This window comes from Salvelinus fontinalis, chromosome 20, assembly GCF_029448725.1.
Source record: "Salvelinus fontinalis isolate EN_2023a chromosome 20, ASM2944872v1, whole genome shotgun sequence".
Taxonomy (NCBI): Eukaryota; Metazoa; Chordata; class Actinopteri; order Salmoniformes; family Salmonidae; genus Salvelinus; species Salvelinus fontinalis.
The window spans coordinates 7,204,889-7,231,078 of record NC_074684.1 but is presented as its reverse complement, the minus strand read 5'-3'; the positions used below and the strand labels follow the sequence as shown (position 1 = coordinate 7,231,078).

General features: G+C 42.7%; 1 protein-coding gene across 1 annotated transcript; it reads right to left on the bottom strand.

The window, feature by feature from the left end:
* Positions 1–26,190, bottom strand: LOC129817219 (homeobox protein OTX2-like). The gene is made up of 4 exons (XM_055872248.1): positions 26,170–26,190; positions 2,399–2,612; positions 1,775–1,926; positions 1–1,494 (listed from the first exon to the last, which is right to left on the bottom strand). Exons 1-4 carry the CDS (start codon positions 26,173–26,175, stop codon positions 877–879), a joined length of 990 nt encoding a protein of 329 aa, XP_055728223.1. The 5' UTR covers positions 26,176–26,190; the 3' UTR covers positions 1–876.

The window sequence follows — 26,190 nt, the reverse complement described above, 5'->3', positions numbered from 1 at the left end:
TCAGTTCAAACGTTCTTTATTTGTGTGCTTGGCAGTTTGGCATAACAACCTTGAGCTGTATTTGGTCATTGATGTTTCAGGCAACGTTGCTGTTCATTGACTCCGCCACTCACACTGTTTGAGAACTCCCTATTTCAACTAATATTTCATCATAATAACTTATCATTTGAAACACTTGGACATTTTTTTTTTAATCCATTCACAGCTGGGTGATCGCAGATGGGAAACTCGGAATTGCATACAAGGAATCACAGTCTCAAAAAGCTAACAAATATAGAGAAAATTAAAAACACGTAGTGGGACATTTATCATTTATGAGCACACGAATACTGGTTGATTGTCTCTTGGAACTAGCGTTTAATAAGCATTTTTCATAAATTAAATAGTGCATCCAGGTTCGCCTCAAAGGCGCGCGCACAGAGACGTGCGGGTACACACACACATACGCACGCACGCACAATGCTTTGATCAAAGGGCCCCTTTAGCTTGCCAACCAAGAGGAGAGGGTCGGGGAGTCGTAAGAAGCTTATGGAAAGCTGACCAATTCCACGCGCTTAACCAAGGTTTGGAACTTCTCTTGATCATTTTCTTCTTGGGTAACAATTTTGTTCCATGTCCTTGATCAAAGTTAAACAGAGTTCACTCTGAATTTTCAATAAGTTAACCCAACAGGTGTGACGCAGTCAGACAGACAGAGCGGCAGCTCCCCTCCTCTCACACTGCTGCTGCTAGGGTAATAGTTTGACAGACACTAAGGCCCAGCCGTTGGAAAACGTTCCCTTTCGGTGACTCATTCACTGCCAACCTGGGCCCACCGGATTGACTGGCCTTTATTTCACCACATTGTGAAAAGATCATGTAATTCACTCATTCTTCTCACAACACCTGAAATTTCCACGACGACTGGTCTTTGTAATCCAAACAATCCGCGTTGAAGTTGAGTTTCCAGGCCGCGGCCTGGTCTTTGTAATCCAGGCAGTCTGTGGGACCGCTGAAGCCCAGTCCCGCTGCCCCATACCCCTGCGTGGAGAGGGAAGAAGCCGGGCTCAGGTGGCTGGATACCCCGTTGCTGCCCATGGGGCTCATTGTGGAGCCCGCCGCGGAGAGCTGGTGGTGCATAGGCGCCAAGTAAGACCCACAGTCCATACCGCTGAAATACGATGAGGATCCGGTGTAGCCTTGGCTGTATCCGGACGCCTGGGTGTAGGTCATCGGGTACGACCGTTGCATACAAGAGGAGGAGGAGGTAGAGAGTGGGTCAGAGAGAGGAGAGATGGAGGCCGGGCTCCAGATGGACACCGGGGCACTGCTGCTGCTCACGGCCGGGATTGAGGTGCTGGGGGGCGGTGTGAACTGGCCGCTGGCACCGCTCTCGGAGCTGACTTCTCTGATGGGGGAACTTTTCTTCTTGACGGGTCTGGTCTTGCTCTGCGCGCCGCTCTGTGACTGCTGTGCCTGCTGGCGACACTTCGCCCTTCGGTTTTTAAACCATACCTGAAAGAAGGATAAATATGAAAATAAAACAATGTTATAGCGTTTCCTTCATGTTTTATTGCAATACAGTCATCTATCTATACAGTGGATGCAAAAGAAAACACTGGTAGGCCTATTCACTGGGAGATGAACACTCCATCAAATTAATAGAGTGGAGAAGACTCTCTGAAGTGGCGTCTGGGTGCTTGACTTCTCAAGCCCAAATTAATGAGCTGTGTGAGTGGCCTTCTCTCAGAATCTGGATGGACGCATGTGTTTACGCAAAGGCCCAGGAACTTACCTGAACACGAGACTCAGGTAGGTTGATCTTCAGGGCCACCTCCTCGCGCATGAAGATGTCTGGGTAGCGCGTCTTGGCGAACAAGTTCTCCAGAATGTCCAGCTGAGCACGCGTAAAGGTCGTCCTCTCGCGCCTCTGTTTACGAGGGGTGGCTGTATGAGGAAGAGTAAACATTCATTGTAAGACTACAAATACAAACATGTTATGGCTTTAGAGGAAATTTCAGACAGGGAATCGTTTTCCTTTGATCAGACCTAATTTGGATAAGTTTTACAAGACATGACTATTGTTTGTTTAGGACCATTGCTAGTAATAATTTACATTTACACCCACAAAGACCATCAGAAAATTAGTTACGATCTCCTGATAGTTTAGATCATTCACTATAGGTCTAAGCAAAATTATAATGTTTCTAAAGCCAGTCGAAATTATTGATTTAAGGCCAATGATTTAAAAAATCCAATTATACATTGGTTTATTTTATTTAGCCTGTTTTAGCGTATCGATCATCATTTCGAAATAGACAAGACATTTCACAAAGACAAGCTATGCAATAAGCCATTTCACGTTATTTGACTATTTAATGATTATTTGTAAGAGATGTGAAGTATTCCATGCCCTCACCTGGATAGCCGACAGACGGATGAAGTAGGTCCATCCCGGAGGCAGACAAACTCAGGCCGTTGACTGTATAAGGTGGCTGTTTCAGATAAGACATCATTCTCGCCTCCGATCGAAGGGCAAAGTTGGAGAGAATTTTGAAAACAGAGTCGTAGAAGAATACCCTTTTAGTTGAGTCCTCAAGTGTTGGATTCTTCTCAATTATTCTGTCCAATACCTGAACAGAGCACGACAGGAAAGAGAGAAGGTTGTTTTGGTTAGACGATAAGTCCTTGGTTTTTCGTTGGAGTTGTGACACACTCTTTACATAGCGAGGTGAATTTAAAAAATGAGCGTCGCCCTGTACGCCCAGCGCTCTTAAAGCAGACCGGAGACCCCCAGCTGTCCTTGTGGACTGAGGATGCTCTGTCTGTCTGACAAACGTTTGCGCCACCGTTCTCTCTCTCTCTCTCTCTCTCTCTCTCTCTCTCTCTCTCTCTCTCTCTCCTCTCTCTCTCTCTTTTGCACACACACACACACACACACACACACACACACACACACACACACACACACACACACACACACACACACACACACACACACACACACACACACACACACACAAAATCAACACTACCACAACCACCAGCACCCAAAACATCCAATAATTTCATCATGCCTTCTCGGATAACAAAACAGTCTCGTTAAAATGCGCACACACATTGGGCCAAACAAGGCAAGGCGCCTATAAGCATAGTACCCACATGTTAGCATCAGCCAATTGTCTCCAGAATAGACGGCATGATTGGGGGCCATTTGCAAAGACAAAGCCCGCTGTTGACCAGATAAATAATGCTGATAACAAAATAGCCTTTGGCGACAAACAAAAGAGATAATTCTGTACACCCAGAGCTCTCCATTTTCAGGCAATGAAACTAGCACGGCATCTTTAATTCTATCCATACGGTCTTTGTCTGCTAAAACGGTTAAATCTCTTGTGGTGAAAATTAAAATGTGAACGGCAATTTAGCAAAATAACTAGAAACTTGGGGGGAACTCTTCCATTATTATAATTCCATCTGACATTATTGACACTCCCTGGGCGATTTCCACGTAATTAATAGCTCCCGGTAATTAGATTTAGGTGGTGAGACTATGGAAGAGTGTTGATTAGCAAAGACCACTTCATCTTAATCTAAACAAACACCGCAATTAAGAACCGATCATATTTCTCTCATTCGGTGGAGTCTCCTTATTAGAGAGAGAGCTATTTCCTTTGGCATTAAAACTGTTCTACACGAAATTACATTTTTCTCTACATAAACGCTACTAAATAGAATTCCATACCTAATGTACCCTACAATGTAAGGGTTAATACAGGAATCATTGGGTGAGTTTGTTTGTTTGGTTTGTATCGCAACCAAACAACAATCTAGCCATTCCAGATTGGAAACAATATCTTTGCCCGCTGCATCCTCCTGAAGTGACGTGGAAACACAATTTAATTATGTGGGTAGTAGGCTAACTATTATACTATTATATATATATATATATCATAGTCCCCAACGGTGAAAAATATGTATCCATATTTATAGCACTCATAGAACAAGGCCTACATTTAATCTTGATCTTTAGCACTTTCATTCAAAATTCCAAACAGGACTACATTTCATTTTTTTGTCATTTAACAGAGGCTCTTAACCAGAGCGTCTACAGGAGCAATTAGGGTTAAGTGCCTTGCTCAAGGGCACATCGATAGATGTTTCACCTAGTCGGCTCGACGGACGCGGTTAATCCCTAAAATACCAGCTACCCCATTGGAATTCTATTTTGACTTTGGCCTATAAAAAACGACAAAATACAAAAATGCAAACACAAGATCACAGGGTGAAGTGTATTACAACGTAATAACTAAGGATACATTTAATGTTTGTTTATGAAACGAATAGGCCTATACGATAGGCCTATTCAAATAGCCTACATGTATCAAAGTTGTTACATCGTGGAAATGATCGTGGAAATGTTGGTTGTAGGCTATGGGCTCCTTCCTACATTAGAATCATTCTGCACCTATCTGTAGAATCGAAGTTACAACTTTGAGTTCCCTCCTCTCGTGCACGTAGTCAACCTAGGATACTTCATGTGTATATAACCTATATAACGGCCACCGGGCTCAATCTGTCACTTCTTTCACCCAGACCCCGTCTACAGGTTGCTCCACACCCGTTCAATAATAATTACCCTGTCCAATAATTAATTATTATTGCACACAAGTTTTTTTTTTATAAGAAATTAACGAGATAATCCGGACGGCACGCGCTGCCCTGATTAGGACGCTAGCCGCGACTCCGCGCGCTCCGCATTCGGGCTGATTAATTTTCTGCGTCACGAAAATAAAACAAAGGCTGGCATTGTGTTTATTAAGCCAGCTGACTGCCAGACAACCTGCTCCCACCCTCACTCACTTTCCCAAACTGATTCAGGTCGCATACTAACAATAATAATAATAATAATAATAATAATAATAATACTAGGCTAATAATAATAAGGTAGGCTATATCATTAGGGCTATAGTCTATTGAAACACCTTGACATTTTTTTTGTAATCTTTATAATTTATTTCGAAAATTCTGTTCAGACAACTTTTCGTGATGTTTTAACTGCAAATTAAAGACCTTTCTACAGTTCACGTCCGTAGGCAGCAAACTATAAAACCAAGACATAGTGCACATTATTCACAATCAACATCATATTTCCTCCTCTTGTTGAATATAGGGTTACAGAATGTTTTTGGCTCCGTCCACAGCCAATTATGCTAGTGGCTTTATAGCCTCCAGTGCAGCCGGCATGGCCAGAGAGGTGAGTGGTGGAAAACGTTTTTTTTTTTTTAAACACGCCTTCCCAATTATCGCTCCATGCAAAGGTATTTCCATCACAAAGAGCACTTGATGCTATTGAAAACGAGGTAAATACACGATAGAGATGAGATGCTTGGAAATTACTAGCACTGTTTTCACAAAGTTTGCCTTAAGAATGCAAAAGAGGAAAGGATTACAAAAAAATACATAAACCAATGCAGATCTGTGGATGGATGAAATGGAAATAGCCTAACTGTATAGAATGTTACTTTGGCAAGCAGAATATTAATCTTATACTGAGCAATGCTGATCAAAGTATTTCTAACCTATTATGCGGACTTGACACTTGCCTGGTATTAATGATTCGTCCGTCTTCGGCGCTCCTTATCTAAACTTTGAAGGAAATAGTATGAGAGGTAGAAATGTAAGTTTAAACCAATTATATGACAACGTCGTGATGTATTCCTGTTTTGAGAAAACGTGAGCGAGTGTTGCTCATTTTATCCAGGGGGAGATTTGCTAAATAACCTTGACAGCCAATGGAATAAAGCGAGGGAAATGATGGGGAGTGATGTTGAACGTTTCCACGCGACGTAGGCCTACTGAAATGCGAATGGGCTGATTAAATGTGTTTAGGATTTGTTGTGACTGTCGTCACCGCAGCCCATATCATATACAGGATTGTAGTTTATATCACTGCTATCAGTGTCATTAAAAAGATCACCTAGGTCTCCCGAAAAGAGCTCGCGCCCTGGATGAGCGATCCATTGACGTGTCCCCCGGGAGCGCATTGACGGATCCCCCTGTGATTCGTGGCAAAGTTGACCATGACTCGCGAAGAGCAATCAAACGATTAATTATGCCAATAAGTGTTTCACACACATAAACCTCGTCTCCACGGTATATTAGGGTGAAGAGGTGTCGGCTTCGGTCGTTCGTGCTTTAATCAGTTTAGTTGTTTTTGTTCCATTTTATTTAAACTCAGTTTGAACCAAAAATCCAAATTACAGGCTAACCGACATTTCACCACCATGAAATATCAAACATGTTTTAATTATTTTGTAAATAATGAATGCAAAATAATTATGCCTAAACGAGAATAAATGTTTGTTGGTCGACTGCACTGATTTAGAAGTGGCGAAGTTCTAGCTAGGCCTTGCCGTGAGGAAGGGGATTGGGAATATAAATTATTGGGGACCTGACTGTCACGGTTTGGTAAATGTAACCCTCTCAGAGAGATTTAAAAACTCTGGCACATGCAGCACCCCTCATCTCTCTCTCTCTCTCTCTCTCTCTCTCTCTCTCTCTCTCTCTCTCTCTCTCTCTCTCTCTCTCTCTCTCTCTCTCTCTCTCTCTCTCTCTCTCTCTCTCTCTCTCTCTCTCTCTCTCTCTCTCTCTCTCTCTCTCTCTCTCTCTCTCTCTCTCTCTCTCTCTCTCTCTCTCTCTCTCTCACAACCCCCTTCTCACACATCTACAGGCTACTCACATCATGCTGCTATTCCCTCAGAAATAATATCCTTCATCCTACTTTATTTTACTGATTTTTTTTCTAGGTGTTTCAATTTTCATGACTATAGCGTTAGGGTTTTTTTGGTGGGGGGTGGGGGGAACATTAAATATATTTTTAATGTCTTACTGTCATTTTGAGCTTTTTGAATTTCGAGAAAAAATAAGTATTTTAGGATATTTCAAATGCTTTTTCAAGAACGAATTCACCCAGCTTGTCTGTGAATACAACCGCTACTTTTGGTTTCCTTCACCCACGCCTCCCCTTCCCTCCTCCCTCCTCCCTCTTCCATTTCTGTCCTTGGGGACAGGTTGAGTTTTTGGGATTAGCGTCTGAATTTGATTACCCAGCAAGCTAATTGTTACCAGTGCTCTTTTCACTGTCTAGTTGTCATTGCATTGGTAGCAGCCTACTCACTAGTTTAGGTGCTAAATGTTCCGCAAAATAATAGCCGTGTACTCGTAATTTCTCTCTCCTTTCTTTTTAATGCGCCTATACGGATTCTCTTTAAATGTTGCAATTTGATTGTGGTTTTAAAAAGGAATCCTCAAAAGGTTAATGTTAAAAAGCAGTTCTTATAACGTTTATCTTGTGCTTATTGCTTATGACCATCTGCTATAAGAATACATGGCCAAAAAGTCAGGCCCCTGAACCAAGCCTACTTTGCAAGACTTTGGTCTATAGAAACTAAACAGGCCTCAAAATTGAAGTTTTCAAACGCTTTCAAATTTAAGTGAAATTTGGAATGCTATTTAATTTAATATCAAATAGCCCACAGCGATAAGTCTTTCAACTTCATCATATTTTCAAGAGAACCCTAAATGATTAAATAAACAACTAATATCTCTAACGTTTCGTTTCCCATGTCTCTCAGAAGCGTGAAGCCCTAATGCTCATGGCTCGTGCTGTCGCCTTTCATCTCGAGCTCTGATACATAATTCATCGGTAAATATCGCATAGCCCCGGGGAGCGCTCGCGCTAAACGGGGCTCTGATTGTAAAAGGTGAACGCGCTTGTTAACGTCAGTGACAATATGCCCTCCCTCTGACTCCCGGCCAATTGAAGGAGTCATGGTTTCTCCTGCTGCTAGGGAGACGAATTGGAGTCTTTAAGAATCGTGGGACTGGAATAGGCTCACAGTAAAGGTCCATACATGCACGATAGGGTCCCTTTTTAAATGTGTAGTCAACTGTTTGTAATGTATTACAACTATAAAAATACTACTACTAATAATAATTGTAATAATAATAATAACAACAATAATCATATAAATAATAATAAAGATAATTAGAATAATGTCATTACAGTGTCATTACCCATTACTAAAAATACAGCGATCAAATCATTGTCTTACAGTGTTTTGTTTTTTATACACACTCAGTGTATTGTATACTATATAAAAATCAATGATGTCATAGTTCAGTTCAATGTCATTCAGCTGTCCAGCCCAAGGTCAGATCAATGTCCTGGCCCACTCACTCACCCCCATCTGTCACACACACACACACACACACACACACACACACACACACACACACACACACACACACACACACACACACACACACACACACACACACACACCATCTGCACCATACATCTACAGTGTTATGAATTGTTTTGATGAGCATGTTGGCGACATATAAGTATTGAAGATGGCATCAATATTGAGCCATCATTACAGCGAGACAATACAGCAGGTGGTTACATTCAAAAGCAGCAGTTATGAAGCTAAGCCCGTTTCTGATTGCCTCATTCTACCATTGTCCTCTTCACTGCAACTCAGGTAACCTCAGGTGAGAATGTGTTCGTACCTGGTTCCTACCATTGAGACTGTTCTTACAGTGTCAAATTACCTGGTAAAAGTAGAAAAGTCGTCCATTTTTCCCCTCCTTGTAGTCTTCAGTACCTAACTACAGGGGCCGAGTCATATGATTGACAGATGGGCCCAAAGGACAAATTTAAAATACTAGCAATTACTTCTACTATTATTAGGTGATCAGTTGGGGGATGGTAATATATGAGATCCTATAGCCACAACTCTCAATATACAGAAACATACATATACTCATACAATAACTACAGTATCTACATATACAGGCATCTGAACAAAGGGCATCTGGATAAACACACATACACTGTAAAAAGTCATTTAAAGTAATTAGTTCTGATAAAAAAAACTTGTTTAGAAACCTGTTGCCTAGAACCATTAGAGTAACTCAACTCATAGTATTTCAGTGTTCAATACCTAAAGTAATAAAGTGACATCACCATTATTTTTTTAGTTGTAAATACTTAAATGTTTTGTGTTTTGGGATCTTTTTTACACTAAATTGCATTATGTTTATTGAACTATAATGGCTGAAGTGTCTTGAACATTAATATTTGTTGAAGAAAACATACCGATGTAGGGTCCCTTCAACTTACCTGCGTTACATTTTTTTTTCAAGCGTAAGTAGTAAGCTGTTCTGATTAGTAATTTTCAGTGGTCATGTCTTAATGTTTAACATTGTTTTATGTGTTAGCAGCCACCGTAGCAGGTATTGTTGAGCACAGTGCTCATTCCTCTAAGCACAGGTATTCCCAAACTGGGGTACGCACGCGAAATAAATGTGATTCATATTTTTTTATTTTTTTTATATATATATATATTTTTAAAGAATTTCAAACGGTATTTTCCAATGGGGCTATACATTTGGGTGAGTTTTTTTTCCGCCAGAGTAGCCTCGTTTCACGGGCAAAAATACAATTCAACCATCTAGTGTTCAGTGAAATAACAACACAATGTCAAATACAGGTAGCCCAGTCAAATAATTAACATCCAATCACATTAACCGTTACTCTCTCGCGGGAATTTCACTAACGGTCGGTAGCTTCTGCTCATTCCGTTTGCTCTAAAATTGATAAAGAAAGTAAGGCCCGCATCCATAGAGACACATACCAGCTCTACTGGTAGTACTGCTACTACCAGCAGTACTACACCTTCACCTGTCGATAACACAAGTTGTTCTGCTTCCACGTGCACATCCAATGCTAGCATCAGTAATTCTACATTTGTTGTTAGCCCAGCTAGCATGGACATTGACAGTTGTGAATCTGATGCAGCCGAAGAGCTACTGCCCACTTACCCGGGAAAGCACCGAACAACAGACAGGGACGTTGGACCATCGAAGAGACGCCTTTCCTCAGCCACAGTGTGTTATATGTGCAAGAGTACTTCACTCTTGCGCAGAAATTTAGAAACAAAACATGCCAATTTGAAAAATAAGCCACAGGAGTTTTTTGAGCGAGAATTAAGATGACTTTCGAGTAGTAAGACATGTATAAAAGCAACAGATACCATTAATAAGAAGGGGCTAGAAGCGTCTTATATGGTGAGCTATCGAGTGGCTAGGACAGGCAAGCCCCATACTATTGTGGAGGACTTAATTCCTCCTAATGGCATAGATATGGCTGGGACAATGCAGGGGGAAAGGCCCAAAAAACTATAGACAATGCCTTCATCAAACAACACTGTTTCACGACGCATCAGTGACATGGCAGGAGATGTTTTGAAACAGACATGGCGGGCCTGGCACAGCTCCTGGTATATGTCTGTTATGTTTATGGGGGTCAATTAAGGAAGACATCCTCTTCTGCAAACCATTGGAAACCAGGACAATAGGAGAGGATACATTTTTAAGTACTGGACAGCTTTGTGACATCAAATGGACTTTGGTGGTCAAGATGTGTTGATATCTGTACTGATGGCGCAAAAGCCATGACAGGGAGACATAGTGGAGTGGTAACGCACATTCAAGCAGTTGTTCCCGACGCCACTTGGGTACACTGCAGCATCCACCAAGAGGCTCTTGCTGTCAAAGGAATGCCTGACAGCTTGAAAGACATTTTGGACACTACAGTGAAAATGGTTAACTTTGTTAAAGCAAGGCCCCTGAACTCTCGTGTATTTTCTGTACTATGCAATGATATGGGCACCGACCATGTACCTCTTTCACAATATACAGAAGTGCACTGGGTTATCAAGGGGCAAATTATTGACACGTTTTTTTGAATTGAGAGACGAGCTTAAAGTTTTCTTTACTGACCATAATTTTCACTTGTCTGACTGCTTGCATGATGACGAGTTTCTCACATCTGGGCCTATCTGGGTGATGTTTTTTCTCGCATGAATGATCTGAATCTACGATTACAGGGACTCTCCGCAACTATATTCAATGTGCGGGACAAAATTCAGGATATGATTAAGAAGTTGGAGCTCTTCTCTGTCTGCATTAACGACAACACACAGGTCTTTCCATCATTGTATGATATTTTGTGTGCAAATGAACTCAAGCTTACGGACAATGTCAAATGTGATATAGCGAAGCACTTGAGTGAGTTCAGTGTGCATTTACGCAGGTACTTTCCCGAAACAGATGACACAAACAACTGGATTTGTTATCCCTTTCATGCCCTGCCTCCAGTCCACTTACCGACATCTGAATTAGAGAGCCTCATCGAAATTGCAACAAGTGGTTCTGTGAAAATTTTATTTAATCAGAAGCCACTGCCAGATTTCTGGATTGGGCTGCGCTCAGCGTATCCTGCCTTGGGAAATCGTGCTGTTAAGACACTGATGCTCTTTGCAACCACGTACCTATGTGAGAGTGGATTCTCGGCCCTCACTAGCATGACAACTAAATACAGGCTCAGACTGCGTGTGGAAAATGATTTAAGACTGAGACTCTCTCCAATACAACCCAACATTGCAGAGTTATGTGCATCCTTTCAAGCACACCCTTCTCAATAACCTGTGGTGAGTTACTCACCATTTTCTTCGAACAAATAAGGTTTTATATGTAAGATGGGTAAATAAAGAGCAACATTATTGATTATTATTATATTATTATTTGTTCCCTGGTCCTATAAGAGCTCTTCGTCACTTCCCACGAGCCGGATTGTGACAAAAAACTCACACTCATTCTCATGTTTAACAAATCTATCGTATAGTGTGTGTGGCAGGCTTACAATGATGGCAAAAAGCAACATTTGAGAGTGCGCTGACCCTGGTGCTAGAGGGGGTACACAGCTGGAGGTTGAATGTTTGAAGTGGTACGGGACTATAAAACATTTGGGAACCACTGCTAGCAGTAACTAGAGGTAGAGCTGTACACATTACAGGATGCTGCATTAGCCTCTGTCATTAAGAATGGTGCACATGACCTTGTTGATGGTGGGAATGGCTTGTCTTGTTATTGAACATCAATTTGCCCGACGGCTTTGATATCATGTTCCTCATGATCAGTTACAACTCATAGCATAACACACTGCTTTATACTATTTTAGAAATGTACTTTTAGTTCTTCAAACATGCGTACAACAGTGTAAAGTAGCATAAAGTTAAAACAAGTACCTAAACCTCTTAAAACAGAACTTGTAAAAACCTAATAATTATATATCATAACTTGTAAAAACCTAATAATAATATATCAGCACAACACAGATTAATCAAATGTTTTTTACTCAAATATCAATGTGTCGGACTCTAACCACTCGGCTACCCTGCCGTCGGGGCGGCAGGGTAGCCGAGTGGTTAGAGCGTTGGGCTAGTAGCCGAAAGGTTGCAAGTTCAAATCCCCGAGCTGACAAGGTACAAATCTGTCGTTCTGCCCCTGAACAAGGCAGTTAACCCACTGTTCCTAGGTCGTCATTGAAAATAAGAGTTTGTTCTTAACTGACTTGCCTAGTTAAAAATGTAAGTCGCTCTGGATAAGAGCGTCTGCTAAATGACTTAAATGTTAAATGTTCTACTTTAATATTTGAAGTAAAGATGTGAAACATATTAGAATCAAGCAAAAATAACTTATTTAATACATGTTAGATTGAGATTTAAAATATTAAATAAACATAACTTCTAAAAACGAAATTACTTTAGATTAGCAGAACACAAATAAATCAAGTTATATTTACTCAATAACCTAATGTTTGTTAACAATACTCAGAAACATTAAGTGATAAGAAATCTCATTTATATATGAGTTAGTATCACTATTAGGATTTCAGTTCTACTGACCGTTGGAGATGTTCGAGTAGCCGCTACTCAATTCCTTTAATGAGTTCCTTTTTAAAGTGCACATAACTGAGTGTCTGTGGGAGGTTGGAGTGCCTCGTCCCTGCTGGTACCTTGTTAACCTCCCCAACTAGCTCTCACAGTTTCACTTCAGATTTAGAAGTTCATCCCATGTTTTTCAAACGTCAAATTTCGAAATTGTGGCAAACGTCAAATTTCAAAGTTGTTTAAGGTTAAATTTAGGCATTAACTCCGAAATCTTAAAGTTAGGCATTAACGCCGAATGGTTACATTAAGGGTTAAGGCTTAAACAAAGGATTATATGCTTAAAACAAGCTTTAAAAAAAATAATATACTTTCTATTACTGGATTTGAACTTGCAACTTTTGAAATCAGGGGCTGATGATGCACCATCCCGTTCCACACTGCCCAAGCAAAACCAAAATCTACTTGAAGGTAACAGTGCTTACTGTTGCCCCTAGTGGCCAGTTTCCACATCGTCTCCTGACATCCTCAGACATGGATGGACGTTGAATACTGACTTGTATCACAGGGTGACCTGGCTGAAACTTCCAGTGCCTGTGGGTAGTGTTATGCCAACGAGAGGCCTCCAACCTGGGCAGTACTTTTCAGGCTCTGGTCCCTGGAGGGCCCAGACCCCCACAGTGAGAGGTAGGGAGGGGCAGGGATGGAGGAGGGCCAAACAAAACACACCCTGTGATCCCGACAGCAAACAGCCCACCTACTAACGCTCAGCATCTGGAGGCAATGACACACACACACACACACCTATTCACATTCTGATGTCACTGACCGCCCACACAAACAAACACACACACACACAGGTTCACAAACTGATATACACACACGCCCATTCACACAAACACAGTACTCACATACAGTGCAACTACCAACTACACACAAACACATACACGCACGCACACACACACACAACAGGTTTTATTGATTAAAACACTAACTTAGAGTTGCATATAGCTCAAGTGTCGGTGAAAATGATATGAAGTTATATGAATTTAAAATAGTCTATGATGTGTTCACAGGTCATGGAAAAGTCTTGAATTTTAGTTTAATTCTCTTCAGAAATAGATCAGTGAAATCAAGCTATCAGCTATCAATCTATCAGCTATCCACTATCAGCTATCAATCTATCAGCTATCAGCTATCAATCTATCAGCTATCCGCTATCCGCTATCAATCTATCAGCTATCCGCTATCCGCTATCAGCTATCAATCTATCAGCTATCAATCTGTCAGCTATCAAGCTATCAGCTATCCGCTATCAATCTATCAGCTATCAGCTAAAGCATTGAATCCAAATAAACAGATTTAGAATTTGGCTAATACAGTATACTTTGTGTATTGACTTAAGATAGAAAACAGAGGTAAAGAGAAACAAAAGACAAACAAAAACAGATTAACAAAGTTGGAAAAAGAGCAGGGCAGCAAAACAAAGATGGAGAGGGTTGGAAGAGGAGGAGTGTAAAGTTAATCCAAGCTGAATCGTTGGGTCCGGCTTCAGGAGTGACACTGAAAACAGTTTTTCTTTCTTTTCTTTCTTTCCCGTCCAAATTTGCTCTCCCCTCTCCCTCTCTTTTCTCTTCCTCCTGTGCCTCTCGCTATTTTTCAGCCTCTTTATCCTTTTTAATTAGAGGGGCTATTCTGCAGCATTGAAGGCCCTAATCCCCTACTGACCAACAATACAAAAAGGCAGCCTTTGAACAGCCGACCTGCATCCCCTGCACCCCCTGCCCCTGCACCCCCACCACTCCAAACACTACCCAAGCACTCCAAGGCTCCCACCATTTGGAAAACCAGACATTGCCTCTTTTTCCAACTTTTCGGACAAAGCGCAGAGGGTACCGAGTGCAAACTGAAAGTCTCTGAAAGATGTCTGAGTTTATTGCTAGATCTGCCAAGAGGCAAAGGTCAGAACTTGGATAACGTTTGGATGAACACTGTTTCCAAGAATTTTGACACTATTTTATTGAGTTCCTTCACTGTGAACATGTTTAGCTTTCTGTAACTACCAAGAGAGTACTCGAAAGTCAGCATTACTCTATAGCAGTGGTTCCCAAACTTTTTATAGTCCTGTACCCCTTCACACTTTCAACCTCCAGCTAGCACCAGGGTCAGCGCACTCTCAAATATTGTTTTTTTGCCATCATTGTAAGCCTAGCACACACACTATACGATACATTTGTTAAACATAAGAATGAGTGTGAGTTTTTGTCCTAACCCGGCTCGTGGGAAGTGACAAAGAGCTCTTATAGGACCAGGGCACAAATAATAATATAATAATAATCAATAATGTTACTCTTTATTTAACCATCTTACATATAAAACCTTATTTGTTCATAGAAAATGGTGAATAACTCACCACAGGTTAATGAGAATGGTGTGCTTGAAAGGATGCACATCACTCTGCAATGTTGGGTTGTATTGGAGAGAGTCTCAGTCTTAAATAATTTTCCACACACAGTCTGTGCCTGTATTTAGTTGTCATGCTAGTGAGGGCCGAGAATCCACTCTCACATAGGTATGTGGTTGCAAAGTGCATCAGTGTCTTAACAGCGCGATTTGCCAAGGCAGGATACTCTGAGCGCAGCTCGATCCAGAAATCTGGCAGTGGCTTCTGATTTAAATTCAATTTTCACAGAACCGCTTGTTGCAATTTCGATGAGGCTCTCTTGTTCAGATATCGGTAAGTGGACTGGAGGCAGGGCATGAAAGGGATAACGATTTTGGGAAAGTATCTGCGTAATTGCGCACCCAACTCACTCAGGTGCTTCGCTATATCACATTTGACATTGTCCGTAAGCTTGAGTTCATTTGCACACAAAAAAATCATACAATGTTGGAAAGACCTGTGTGTTGGCCAGTCGTGTGATAAACTTGTCATCATGAAAGCAGTCAGAAAAGTGAAAATTATGGTCAGTAAAGAAAACTTTAAGCTTGTTTCTCAATTTAAAAAGAAAGTGTAAATACTTTGCCCCTTGATAACCATCGCACTTCTGTATGTTGTAAAAGCGTTACATGGTCGCTGCCCATATCATTGTATAGTGCCGAAAATACACGAGAGTTCAGGGGCTTTGCTTTAACAAAGTTAACCATTTTCACTGTAGTGTGCAAAACGTCTTTCAAGCTGTCAGGCATTCCCTTAGCAGCAAGAGCCTCTTGGTGGATGATGCAGTGTCCCCAAGTGGCGTCGGGAACAACTGCTTGCATGCGCGTTACCACTCCACTCTGTCTCCCTGTCATGGCTTTTGCGCCATCAGTACAGATACCAACACATCTTGACCACCAAAGTGCATTTGATGTCATAAAGCTGTCCATTACTTAAAAAATATCCTCTCCTGTTGTCCTGGTTTCCAGTGGTTTGCAGAAGAGGATTTCTTCCTTAATTGACCCCCTTAAACGTAACAGACATGTACCAGGAGCTGTGGCAGGCCCGCCACGTCTGTTGACTCATCCAGCTGTAACGCATAGAATTCACTGGCTTGTATGCGAAGCAGTCATTGTTTCAAAACATCTCCTGCCATGTCACTGATGCGTCGTGAAACAGTTGTTTGATGAAGGCATTGTCAGTATAGTTTTTTTGGCCTTTCCCCCTGCATTGTCCCAGCCATATCCGCGCCAGCAGGAATAATTAAGTTCCCCACAATAGTATGGGGCTTGTCTGTACTAGCCACTTGGTAACTCACCATATAAGACGCTTCTAGCCCCTTCTTATTAATGGTATCTGTTGCTTTTATTCTTGTCTTACTACTCGCACGTCGTCTTAATTCTCGCTCAAAAAACTCCTGTGGCTTATTTTTCAAATTGCCATGTTTTGTTTCTAAATGTCTGCACAAGAGTGAAGGTTTCATCGAGTTGTGAGATAGTACTTTTGCACATATAACACACTGTGGCTGAGGAAAGGCACTACTACCAATAGAAGTGAACCCTAAATCAATGTAGTTCTCATCATATTTGCGCCTCTTCGATGGTCCAACGTCCCTGTCTGTTGTTCGGTGCTTTCCCGGGTAAGGGGGCAGTAGCTCTTCGGCTGCATCAGATTCACAACTGTCAGTGTCCATGCTAGCTGGGCTAACAACAAATGTAGAATTACTGTTGCTAGCATTGGATGTGCACGTGGAAGCAGAACAACTTGTATTGTCGACAGGTGAAGGTGTAGTACTGCTGGTAGCAGCAGTACTACCAGTGGAGCTTGTATGTGTCTCTATAGACGCGGGCCTTACTTTTTTTAACCATTTATCAATTTTCAAGCAAACAGAATGAGCAGCAGCTACGTTTGGCTTCATACGGACCGTTAGCGGAATTCCCTCGAGAGAGAGTAACAGTTAATGTGATTGGATGTTAATTATTTGACTAGGCTACCTGTATTTGACATTGTGTTGTTATTTCGATGAAGACTAGATGGTTTAATTAAATTTTTGGCAGTGAAACAAGGCTACTCAGGCAAGAAAAGAAACACTCACCCAAATGTATAGCCCTGTTGGAAAATATAAATGAACTGTTAGAAAATTTGAAGAAAAAAAGAATTTGAAAAAAAGGGAACACCTGCTATACAGGGAACAGTAATCTGAAAACAATCAAACATAACCTGTGTTTACAGCAAAGACATAGGGCTAGAAAAATAAAGGATGTAAACAAGGGGTTAACCAACTGCATATTCATGCAGAGGGACAGAAAGAAGGAGAAAGAGGGACAGAAAGAAGGAGAAACTGTGAATCAATGAAAAAGAAAAACGTACTCAGCAGGCCTTTTGTTGTTTTAATAGGAAAATAGAAAAGGGTTAGATGGCAAGCGATGTGGAGAAATGCAATGGGGTTAAAAAATATGGAAATTCTCCCAGTCCAACTCAGGCCTCATTTACATACCATTAACATATTTTATTGGTATTGCCAGAAGTCTATTAATGTTGACCCTTGTTGTTAAATGCCTAGTTAGTAGATAATAATGTCCTGTCATTACTTTTTAATGAATGCCAGATTGAGAAAAGGGGTAGGTTAAAAGTCTCCCTACTACACTACTGATAACACGCCTATTAATCCATATCATAAACTTCTGTTATTAGGCAATCATGACCTCATTTATTCACAATGCTTTCAATAAATAGCCTGGCTTCCTCCTATTTTATCTTAATGCGGAACTGACAATTGCTTGCCCAAAATTTCATATAGATTATTATTCTTACATTTTAACATTTAGTCATTTTAGCAGACTTTCTTATCCAGAGCGACTTACAATAGTGAGTGCATACATTTTCATACTTATTTTTTGTTCTTCACAGTAATTAGAACAAAAAAGTGCTAATTTTGGGTAGAAGCCTCAAGAAGATATTCAGTAAGCATTTAACACCCATGCTACAATAGTCTTTGTCTAATATTTGATGGTCGAAGTTCAATAAGGTTTTACTAATAGGCAGCAGATGTTTGTTTTAATTTGGATAATAATGTTCAGAATATGGGGCATTTGTATTCTATTGTGCTAAATAACATTTTACACACACACTTCTGCTAATGGCAAGTAGTTTGAGTAAAATAGTTAGATTAATTGCCAGACTTGCCAGACTTGTATGACTACCCTGAATATTGCCTCGGATATGAATGATTCAGAAACAACAGCAACAGTGCTCCTCGCTGGTGCACTGACTCTGCTGACTCCACACCACCCTGTACAGTCAGCACGACCCAAACCAGTCCACCCGAACACAGTCTAGGCACACTGATAATCACATGCTCAATATATTCCATAGCAAGCAATTACCATCCAGCTTTTATGTGCGAAATGGGCCGTGGCAGAGAACGAGAGAGTTATGAACGACAATGAGAGAGGAAGAGTGAAACGGACGAAGAGAAACAGAGGGAGAATAAAAGAGTAATTAAGATGTTGGGTGAGAGGAGAGAGAGGAGGACAGAGACAGGCAGCTAGTCTGTTGCTGTGTGATTTGAGGCTTGCTAACACACTAATTAGTCCTTCATTGTGAGATAATGCACTTGGCCGGTTCTCCTGGTTCTGCGAGCTGCCCGGCCTGAACTGACCCACCAAAGGTCAGAGGTCACCATGTGCGGTTTGCCTCGTGTGTATGTACGGTGTGAGCGTGTTTGCGTGTCCTATCGAGGCTGTCCCATTCTCTGCAAAGCAAACTTGGTATAGTTGAGTTGGCATGGTTTTGCAAAGGTTTGTATGTAGAATGAGTGGGAGTGCAGTGGGTGTTCATAACTGATTAAGAATTTCCTCCAAAACAGTGAACAAACCAAACCCAGAACTAATAAGAATTAGATGGACCAGTGGGCAAGAAAATGGAATGTCGGTTCTGAGAATCCAGGCTTGCTTACTTGTAAAGGCCTAGTAGACATCCCCAAACACACACACACACAAATACAGACTTATACACACACTCACACACCACTCCTCCGGCCTATCACTCTCTTCTCCCGCCATCTTTTGAGGAGCAGTAATCTGTGAACCTTGAATCATAAGCCTGGGTAAAGCTATGTAATACGGGTAATTCGATGAAGTAGTATTTTCCCGGTGAGAGGCAAAATCCTGTTGACTATTCAGGAATTGAATCGTCCAACAGTAATGCCATTAGGCCAGTGCCACGGATTCCTCTGAAAATGCTGTTTAATTGCCAGTAGTGGACCATTGTCTGGTGACGGGTAAACACTGGCTTGGGGGGGGAGGGATTCCGTAAGGAAGCGTGTGAAAAAGATGTCCCCCTTGGCTTCAGCCAATCGGCATCGAGGAAAGGATTTACTCAGACATAGATGAAGCCGGAGCCTCCAAAGTGGCAGAGGCACTAGCTTAACTAAAGTCTTCAAGAGAAAGAATAAACTCTTCTCTTTTAATACAGGATTTGTTCAACAATGCGATTCAGGGGGTGTCTATTCAGAGTATGGATTTTTTGGGGGACTGGCGGGGTCTTTAAGGATCAAGCCTTGTTGCTCACGTTTGTTAGCGAGGGAATCGAAGGATCACGGCTTGTTGCTCACGTTCGTTGAGCGGTTTCTGTGTTTTTCTACAATATTATTCCTCTGTATCCCCCAACTGTTAGTCCCCCTTATTTCCACCTTTTTAAAAGCACCTTGCGTAAACCCATCACCTCATAAAATACCATAAGTAGCCTACTATCTTGCACTGTGCTGAAACATCGATATTTCAGTAAAGCCAAAGAATTCTTATAGCTCACTGATCAATAATTCAAGCCCACTCAAAAATGCCCCCTGAACCTCGAGCACCCCTAGGCTGCTGCTCCCCACCCCTCCATTGGTCCTGTCCAGGAGGACATTGATAGGATGTGAGAGGTGTGGTGGCCATTGCTGCCCTCCATTGTGAGCTGGTGCCTGCAGTACGAGCAGAGCTGCCAGACCAGACACTGATGCGGGTTGACACTGCATCCAGGAAGCGACGAGACTCTTTTCTTTTGCTCTTTTTCTCGCCCCCTAATAAGTAAAAAAAAAAAAAGTCCTTTTAGTAGACAGGCCCCTCCCTTTTCTCCTTCTCCGATTCCATCCCTGAACTGGTCCTCGGTCTCACCCTCCTATCCGTGCCTCTCTCCTCTATTCTCACCCTCCTATCCGTGCCTCTCTCCTCTATTCTCACCCTCCTCTCAGAGAAACAGAACTGGGACCAAGATGGACATGGAATCCCTAAAGACATTCCCTCTCTTTACTCTCCCTCTCAATCCCTTTCTTTCTCTTCCTCATTTAAAATCAAATTCAAGTCGTTAGACAAAGAAGCATTTACGCAACTGAAGCACAAGGCGATGAGAAGAATAAGAAGGCAATAAGACCCTGTAACATATTGAGCCCACTAGCTGCTCCTGAGGCTGACACCCTGCCACATAGTGGGCCCTATTCACCACACCTCAGGCTATGACCACACTCAATATTTAATCTGAGTACCAATCCCTGATCCATTCATAATCCTGAGTCTATTAATCTTATAATACCTATTGTTTACAGGGAGTTGCAGGGAGATGCAACAGACTGTCACGTCATTTATTCATCCTAGTGAGAAAGGGCAACTGTCAAAGTGGGAAAGTGAGGACTGTTTTTGTCCTCAGACGAGGATGTTTTCTGATTCCTTCATACTGTACGTATCAGTGACTATATAACTATTTTTGATTTGTCACCTATGCATGTCTCTCCTTGGCGTTATTGTCACACCTAAAGTGGCACGAAAGAGGAGAGTGACCTGGGAAGGCCTGCGGAAACTGAGTGGTAGTCTACACTTACAGCCCACATCAGGAAGTACTTGAGCCTAAAGGATGTTCGTGGATAAGAACAAGAGTACTCATGCGCGGGTGTGGGAGGAGTATTATTGGAACGTAATTAATCGATTCATCTCCCTCTCCGATCGCCACAGGAGCACACGGACTACCAATCCCCTTTAATGGAACAGCTAATGACGAGCTCCATTAGTTTAATGTCTGCTTTTATCGTCCTCCTCTTTAGATGACTGCAGCGTTTCATTAGCCATGTCTGACTCATATCTCACTTTAGCAACCCAGAGGAAATTGTGAAGGGATTAATTTTGTGATGGACCCCCTGCTCCATCCCTCCCCCATCCTCCCGTCCTCCCTCCATCTTCATCCGCCTCTCTCTCCCAGCTCCCAGCCAGAGACCCAGGAGGAATAGTCTCTTTGTCGTCCTGCCGTTTTCAGAGTTGAAGAACAAGAGAAGTTTAATCCTCATTGTCCAGGAGACTGGGGGGTTCGCCGGCTGTAAAATGATCCAACTGGCCCTGGCTAATCCTCTCCCTAACCCCCTACCCCCAAGGTCTGAACCCCCCAGCCCCATTCCCAGCTCCAGCCCTATGCCCCAGCCCTATACTCCAGCCCAAGCACCAGCCCCAGTCCTAGCCCTAGTCCCATGACACCACCAAATCGCTCAGATGCACACTCACATAGAGAGAGAGCGAGACCTACACATTGAGAATAGGCCTCTAACAGAAATAGGCCTCTCACACACTCACACAGACACACGGCACACCCTATTACGTGGGTGTGATGAGGATATGAACGGTTTATCGGTGTATATTTAAGTGGTTTAAGGTAATCACCTGAGCTAATTCTAAGGCCAACACACCAGGGGTATTTATCCTTAGACCCCATTCTGCGTACCAAATGGCACCTATTTCCTACGTACTGCACCACTTTTGAACCGAGCCCTGTATATATAGGGAATAGGGTGCCATATGGGACACATCCCATATCTCCCAGGCGAAGTGTGTCTTGTTTACCTGACTGATATGACCGATCTTATGTATCCTCTTTTGTGAGATATTCATCTATTTTTCCCCCCAAGGGAGCCCTGTTTATCTCACAACTAGTTCTACTCCCCTAGGCTGAGAGCAACCTGCCACCATCCTGTCACAAAGAAGTGTGTTATGGGGCTTGGATGTGAGTGTTTGTGTGTAGAGAGGGCATTATGCTGCGATAAATCTGGGTTAAGGTCAGTGGGTTGGAGCACAGATTATGACATGTTTACTGAGTGTATCAACACATCTCTTCTGCTGCCTCTGCAGAATGGGACCAGTAGAGTACCAGTTTGGGATAACGTATAGATAACGTATAGATAACATATGGATCAGAAGATAATGAAGAGGTGAGACAAAGGGAGAAAGAAGACTTCATCTGATTTACTGACATTCAGATCCCTGACAATGAAAACAATCCCCGTGCAATGGTTCTTCCAACTTCCTCATCATAAATAGTACTCCATGATTGCCTGTTTTCTCACCCCCTCTCTCTCGTCGTCTACCTTTTGCTGATTTTTTCACTCATTTTTTTCCAATCTCTCTATTTCTATCCCCTCCCCTCTCTTTCCATCCCTCTTTCTCTCTCTCCACTCTTTCTTTCTATCTTCCTCTCTCCTCCTTCCTGAGTGACAGCTCAATGGCCGTTTCTCCCAGGCTTATCTGTCCTCAGCAGATGGTTGACTTGGATCACTGTTCATACGCCACGATCTGGAGTGCTGATAAAGACTAGCTGGTATAGAGGGAGTTCGCCCTCTCTCTCGCTCTCTCTCTTTCCATCTCTCTCTGCCCCTCTCTTTCTCTGTCTTTCAGCATTCCATCTCTCTCTCCCATACCTTCCCTTCCTTTTTCAATCTCACCCTTCTTTCCCCTTCCCCTTCCCACTCACCTCCCCTACTCTCTTTCTCTCCCACCCCATCTTTCTATGTTCCTTCTCTCCCTCCATACTTTCTCCCCATTATCCTTCCATCCATCCCTCCACCTCTGTGCGTGCGTGGAGTCTGGTGCTGAGTGATTGTCTTTCCTCCCTGCTGTGTTGGCGCCCGTCTAAAGAGCCCCGGGACTGTCTCACCGTGAGGGGCCCCTACGCTGCCAGAGCTGCCCACTGCACTCCTCTCCTCCAACCTTCTCTTTTTCATCTCCATATCACCCTTTCTCTCCTCTCCTTTACTTCTCTCTCCTCTACATTTTTTCTATCTCTGTATATTACACCAATCACCCTTCCTCTCCTCACCTCTCATTCCTCTCTTTGTCATCCCCATATCATGCCAATCCCTTTCGCTCCACTTCAATACTGGGTGATATCGCTTCATCCAATCCCTCTCCTTCCTCCTCTCAGTCAAAACTTGACTCCACAAGATTTGTCAAAAGGTCCCGCTGTATATCTCTCTCTGTTTCCAGCCGTTGCAGTGTCTTCTTCTCCTTCCTAGTCTTCCTCACTCATGACCTTGGAACACCAGGAAGGAGATGACGACTGCAACGGACGCTTTGTATTTCAGAGAATGGGATGTGTTGAGGATATCCTGCAGTCCGTTTAGAATAAATACACTGATAAACACAGTCAGTAGTCCTAACCTTACGGAGCCAATCAGTAGTTGAAACGATAACAAAAGAGGCTCCCCACCTCTGTTTTGGTAAAAAAACTGAAGGATGGGGCTGGACAAATGTAACCACTCTCGAATTCATAGACAATGCTACGGATGGACGGACTGACCATCCATGATATCAAAATGATCATTTTAACCAATTATTGTTTAGAAACAAAGGAGTAAAAAAACATATATTGTGGGTTCTGATGGGGTAGGACAGTTGAGCTAAGCTCATGAGGCATTTATAAGTTATATTCTTCAAGAATCAATGGGCATATACCATTAATTTAAAAGTTTTTAGAAAATGATGTAGCAATCGCAGATTGACGCTTTAATCATTTGATGTGTGTATCACACTTCTTGCAGAATGGGAAGAAGAATGACTGGCCTTCTTTCGTCTACAGCAGCACTTGGGCATGAAAGGGGCGGTTGGAGGACTGGGGGCGATATAGGAGAACACAGCACCTTGTCGGGCAAGAGAGCAACAGACAGGAAAGTTGGCTAAAGCTGAAGGGGACTGGCAACCGGGCAAAGACAGCTCAACTGGCTCATCACTAACTAATGCAGCATCAGAAGAAAATATAAAACAGCACCACAGGAAAGATACAGTTGATTCCAGCCAACGTGCCTCCGAATTTGCCAGCTCCAATGCCTCTGTGTTATATGTTGTTTATAAAGCTAGTTGTAGAAACATTCTAGTTCCTTTAACATTTCAAGTTTCTAAGAATAACTCATTTTCATAATCATTTATTCCGTCCACTGCAGTCTAAAAGTAAATCCAAATACCTATTCTAACATTCCTACATTGGGTTGCTGTTACATGTGCGGTGAAATCCTTCCCCAGACAGTGAGTTTCTGGGAGCCTGACAGCTCTCTCCACTCCAGGCTCTGAGAGGCCATTTTAATCTGAACGCTGGAATCTGGCAGCCGCTCCCAAGCACCTGCGTCCGTCCAGTCAGTCTGACCCGCTTTTGTTCCGGTCCGACCCCCTAACTTTTCCCCCTTAATTAACCCAACAGAAACTAATTAAACCCGGCTCTCCTGGACCAGGCGCCAAACAAAGGGAGAGAAGGAAGGAGGGATGGGAGTGGAGCGGAGGGAGAGAAAGAGAGGGGTACGAGCCAACCAGACATTCAGGAGTGGAGAAACAGTAACAGTGGACCCCATTAAGGCCCTCGTACCCCAGGCCCTGGCCCCTGAGACAGACTGGAGGAGGGAGAAAGAGAGAGAGAGAGAGAGAGAGAGAGAGAGATAGCTATAATGTATTGTTTTCTGGGGAAAGGTGCAGACTGTTACATGATTGGCCCTCGACTGAAATGAGTAATAGAGGGACAGTGAGGGAGAGTGAGGGGAGGAAAAGTGAGAGAAGGGGAGTGGAAGAGAGGGAGTGACAGAGAGATTGGTTCAGAGTTTGGGAGGAGACATTTTGTTTCCTTTGGGGGAGGCGAGGTGAAGCAAGCGGAGGGGAGGAGAGGGGAAGAGAGTAAAGAAGAGGGGAGGAGAGGGGAAGAGAGTAAAGAAGAGGGGAGGAGAGGAGTTAATGCACTTGGCAGTGGCTGGCGTCTCTAGGCGGAGGAGGCAGGCTCTCTCTGGAGGCTTTGTGTGAAACGCATTGTTTTTTTAGTTACTGTGTTCTGAACACACAGTTGCTCAAGGAGTGGTGTGCGGAGAGGCTAATTTTGGCCAGCCCATTCAGCATGCAGCCGTGCACAATTGGCCTCTTTAGAGCAGATGATTGTTTTATTTGACAGGCGGAGGCATACCGCATTCAATCAACCAATCTAACCTCTACACTATACGCCCAGAACATCATGCAGCTTTTGCTAGAGAGGAAGAGACAGAATGAGTGAGAGAGACAGGACGACATAGTGGGAAAGATGGAGAAGGACTGACACAGGCAAATAGATAGAGATTGTGGTTAGTTGTACTATCTGTGGCCCTGCTCTTTTAGCCCAGTCCCAGTCTGCTAAGTGATAGAGAAGGTAATTAAGGGCAGGCTGTTGAAGTAGATAGGCCTGGAAAGGAGATTTAAAGAGGGGAACTGATTGTGCATGTCTGATTCCAGCTCTTCAGAGAGTTCTCAGCCCCAAGGCTTATAGCTTTCAAAGGGTGGGTTCTCTCTGTCTCCCTCTCTCTCCCTTGCTTTCTGTTTTCTGGTCCAAATCAAACACACTTTATTCATACTCATTACAGTACAAGCATGACACACACACGGCCGCATGCACGTGCACACACACACACACACCCTGAAACGTGAGGCTTGGTGAGATAGGAAATATGACCGCGGGCCACAGAGACACTTATAGTCCTCTTTAAAGCAATGGCCTCTTGTAATGAAATCAATTTACAGGGGCAAATAAAAATCAAGTGTGGTTGAGAGAAAGAGAGGGGGGGGGCATTCTTCAAACCTCATCTCCTAGTGACACATCACAGCTTAATCATGTCAACACTTTGAAACAAAGTTAATCAGTTCCACAATTTCAAATCCAATCGGTGTTTACCTTCATCAATGGTTGCTGTGA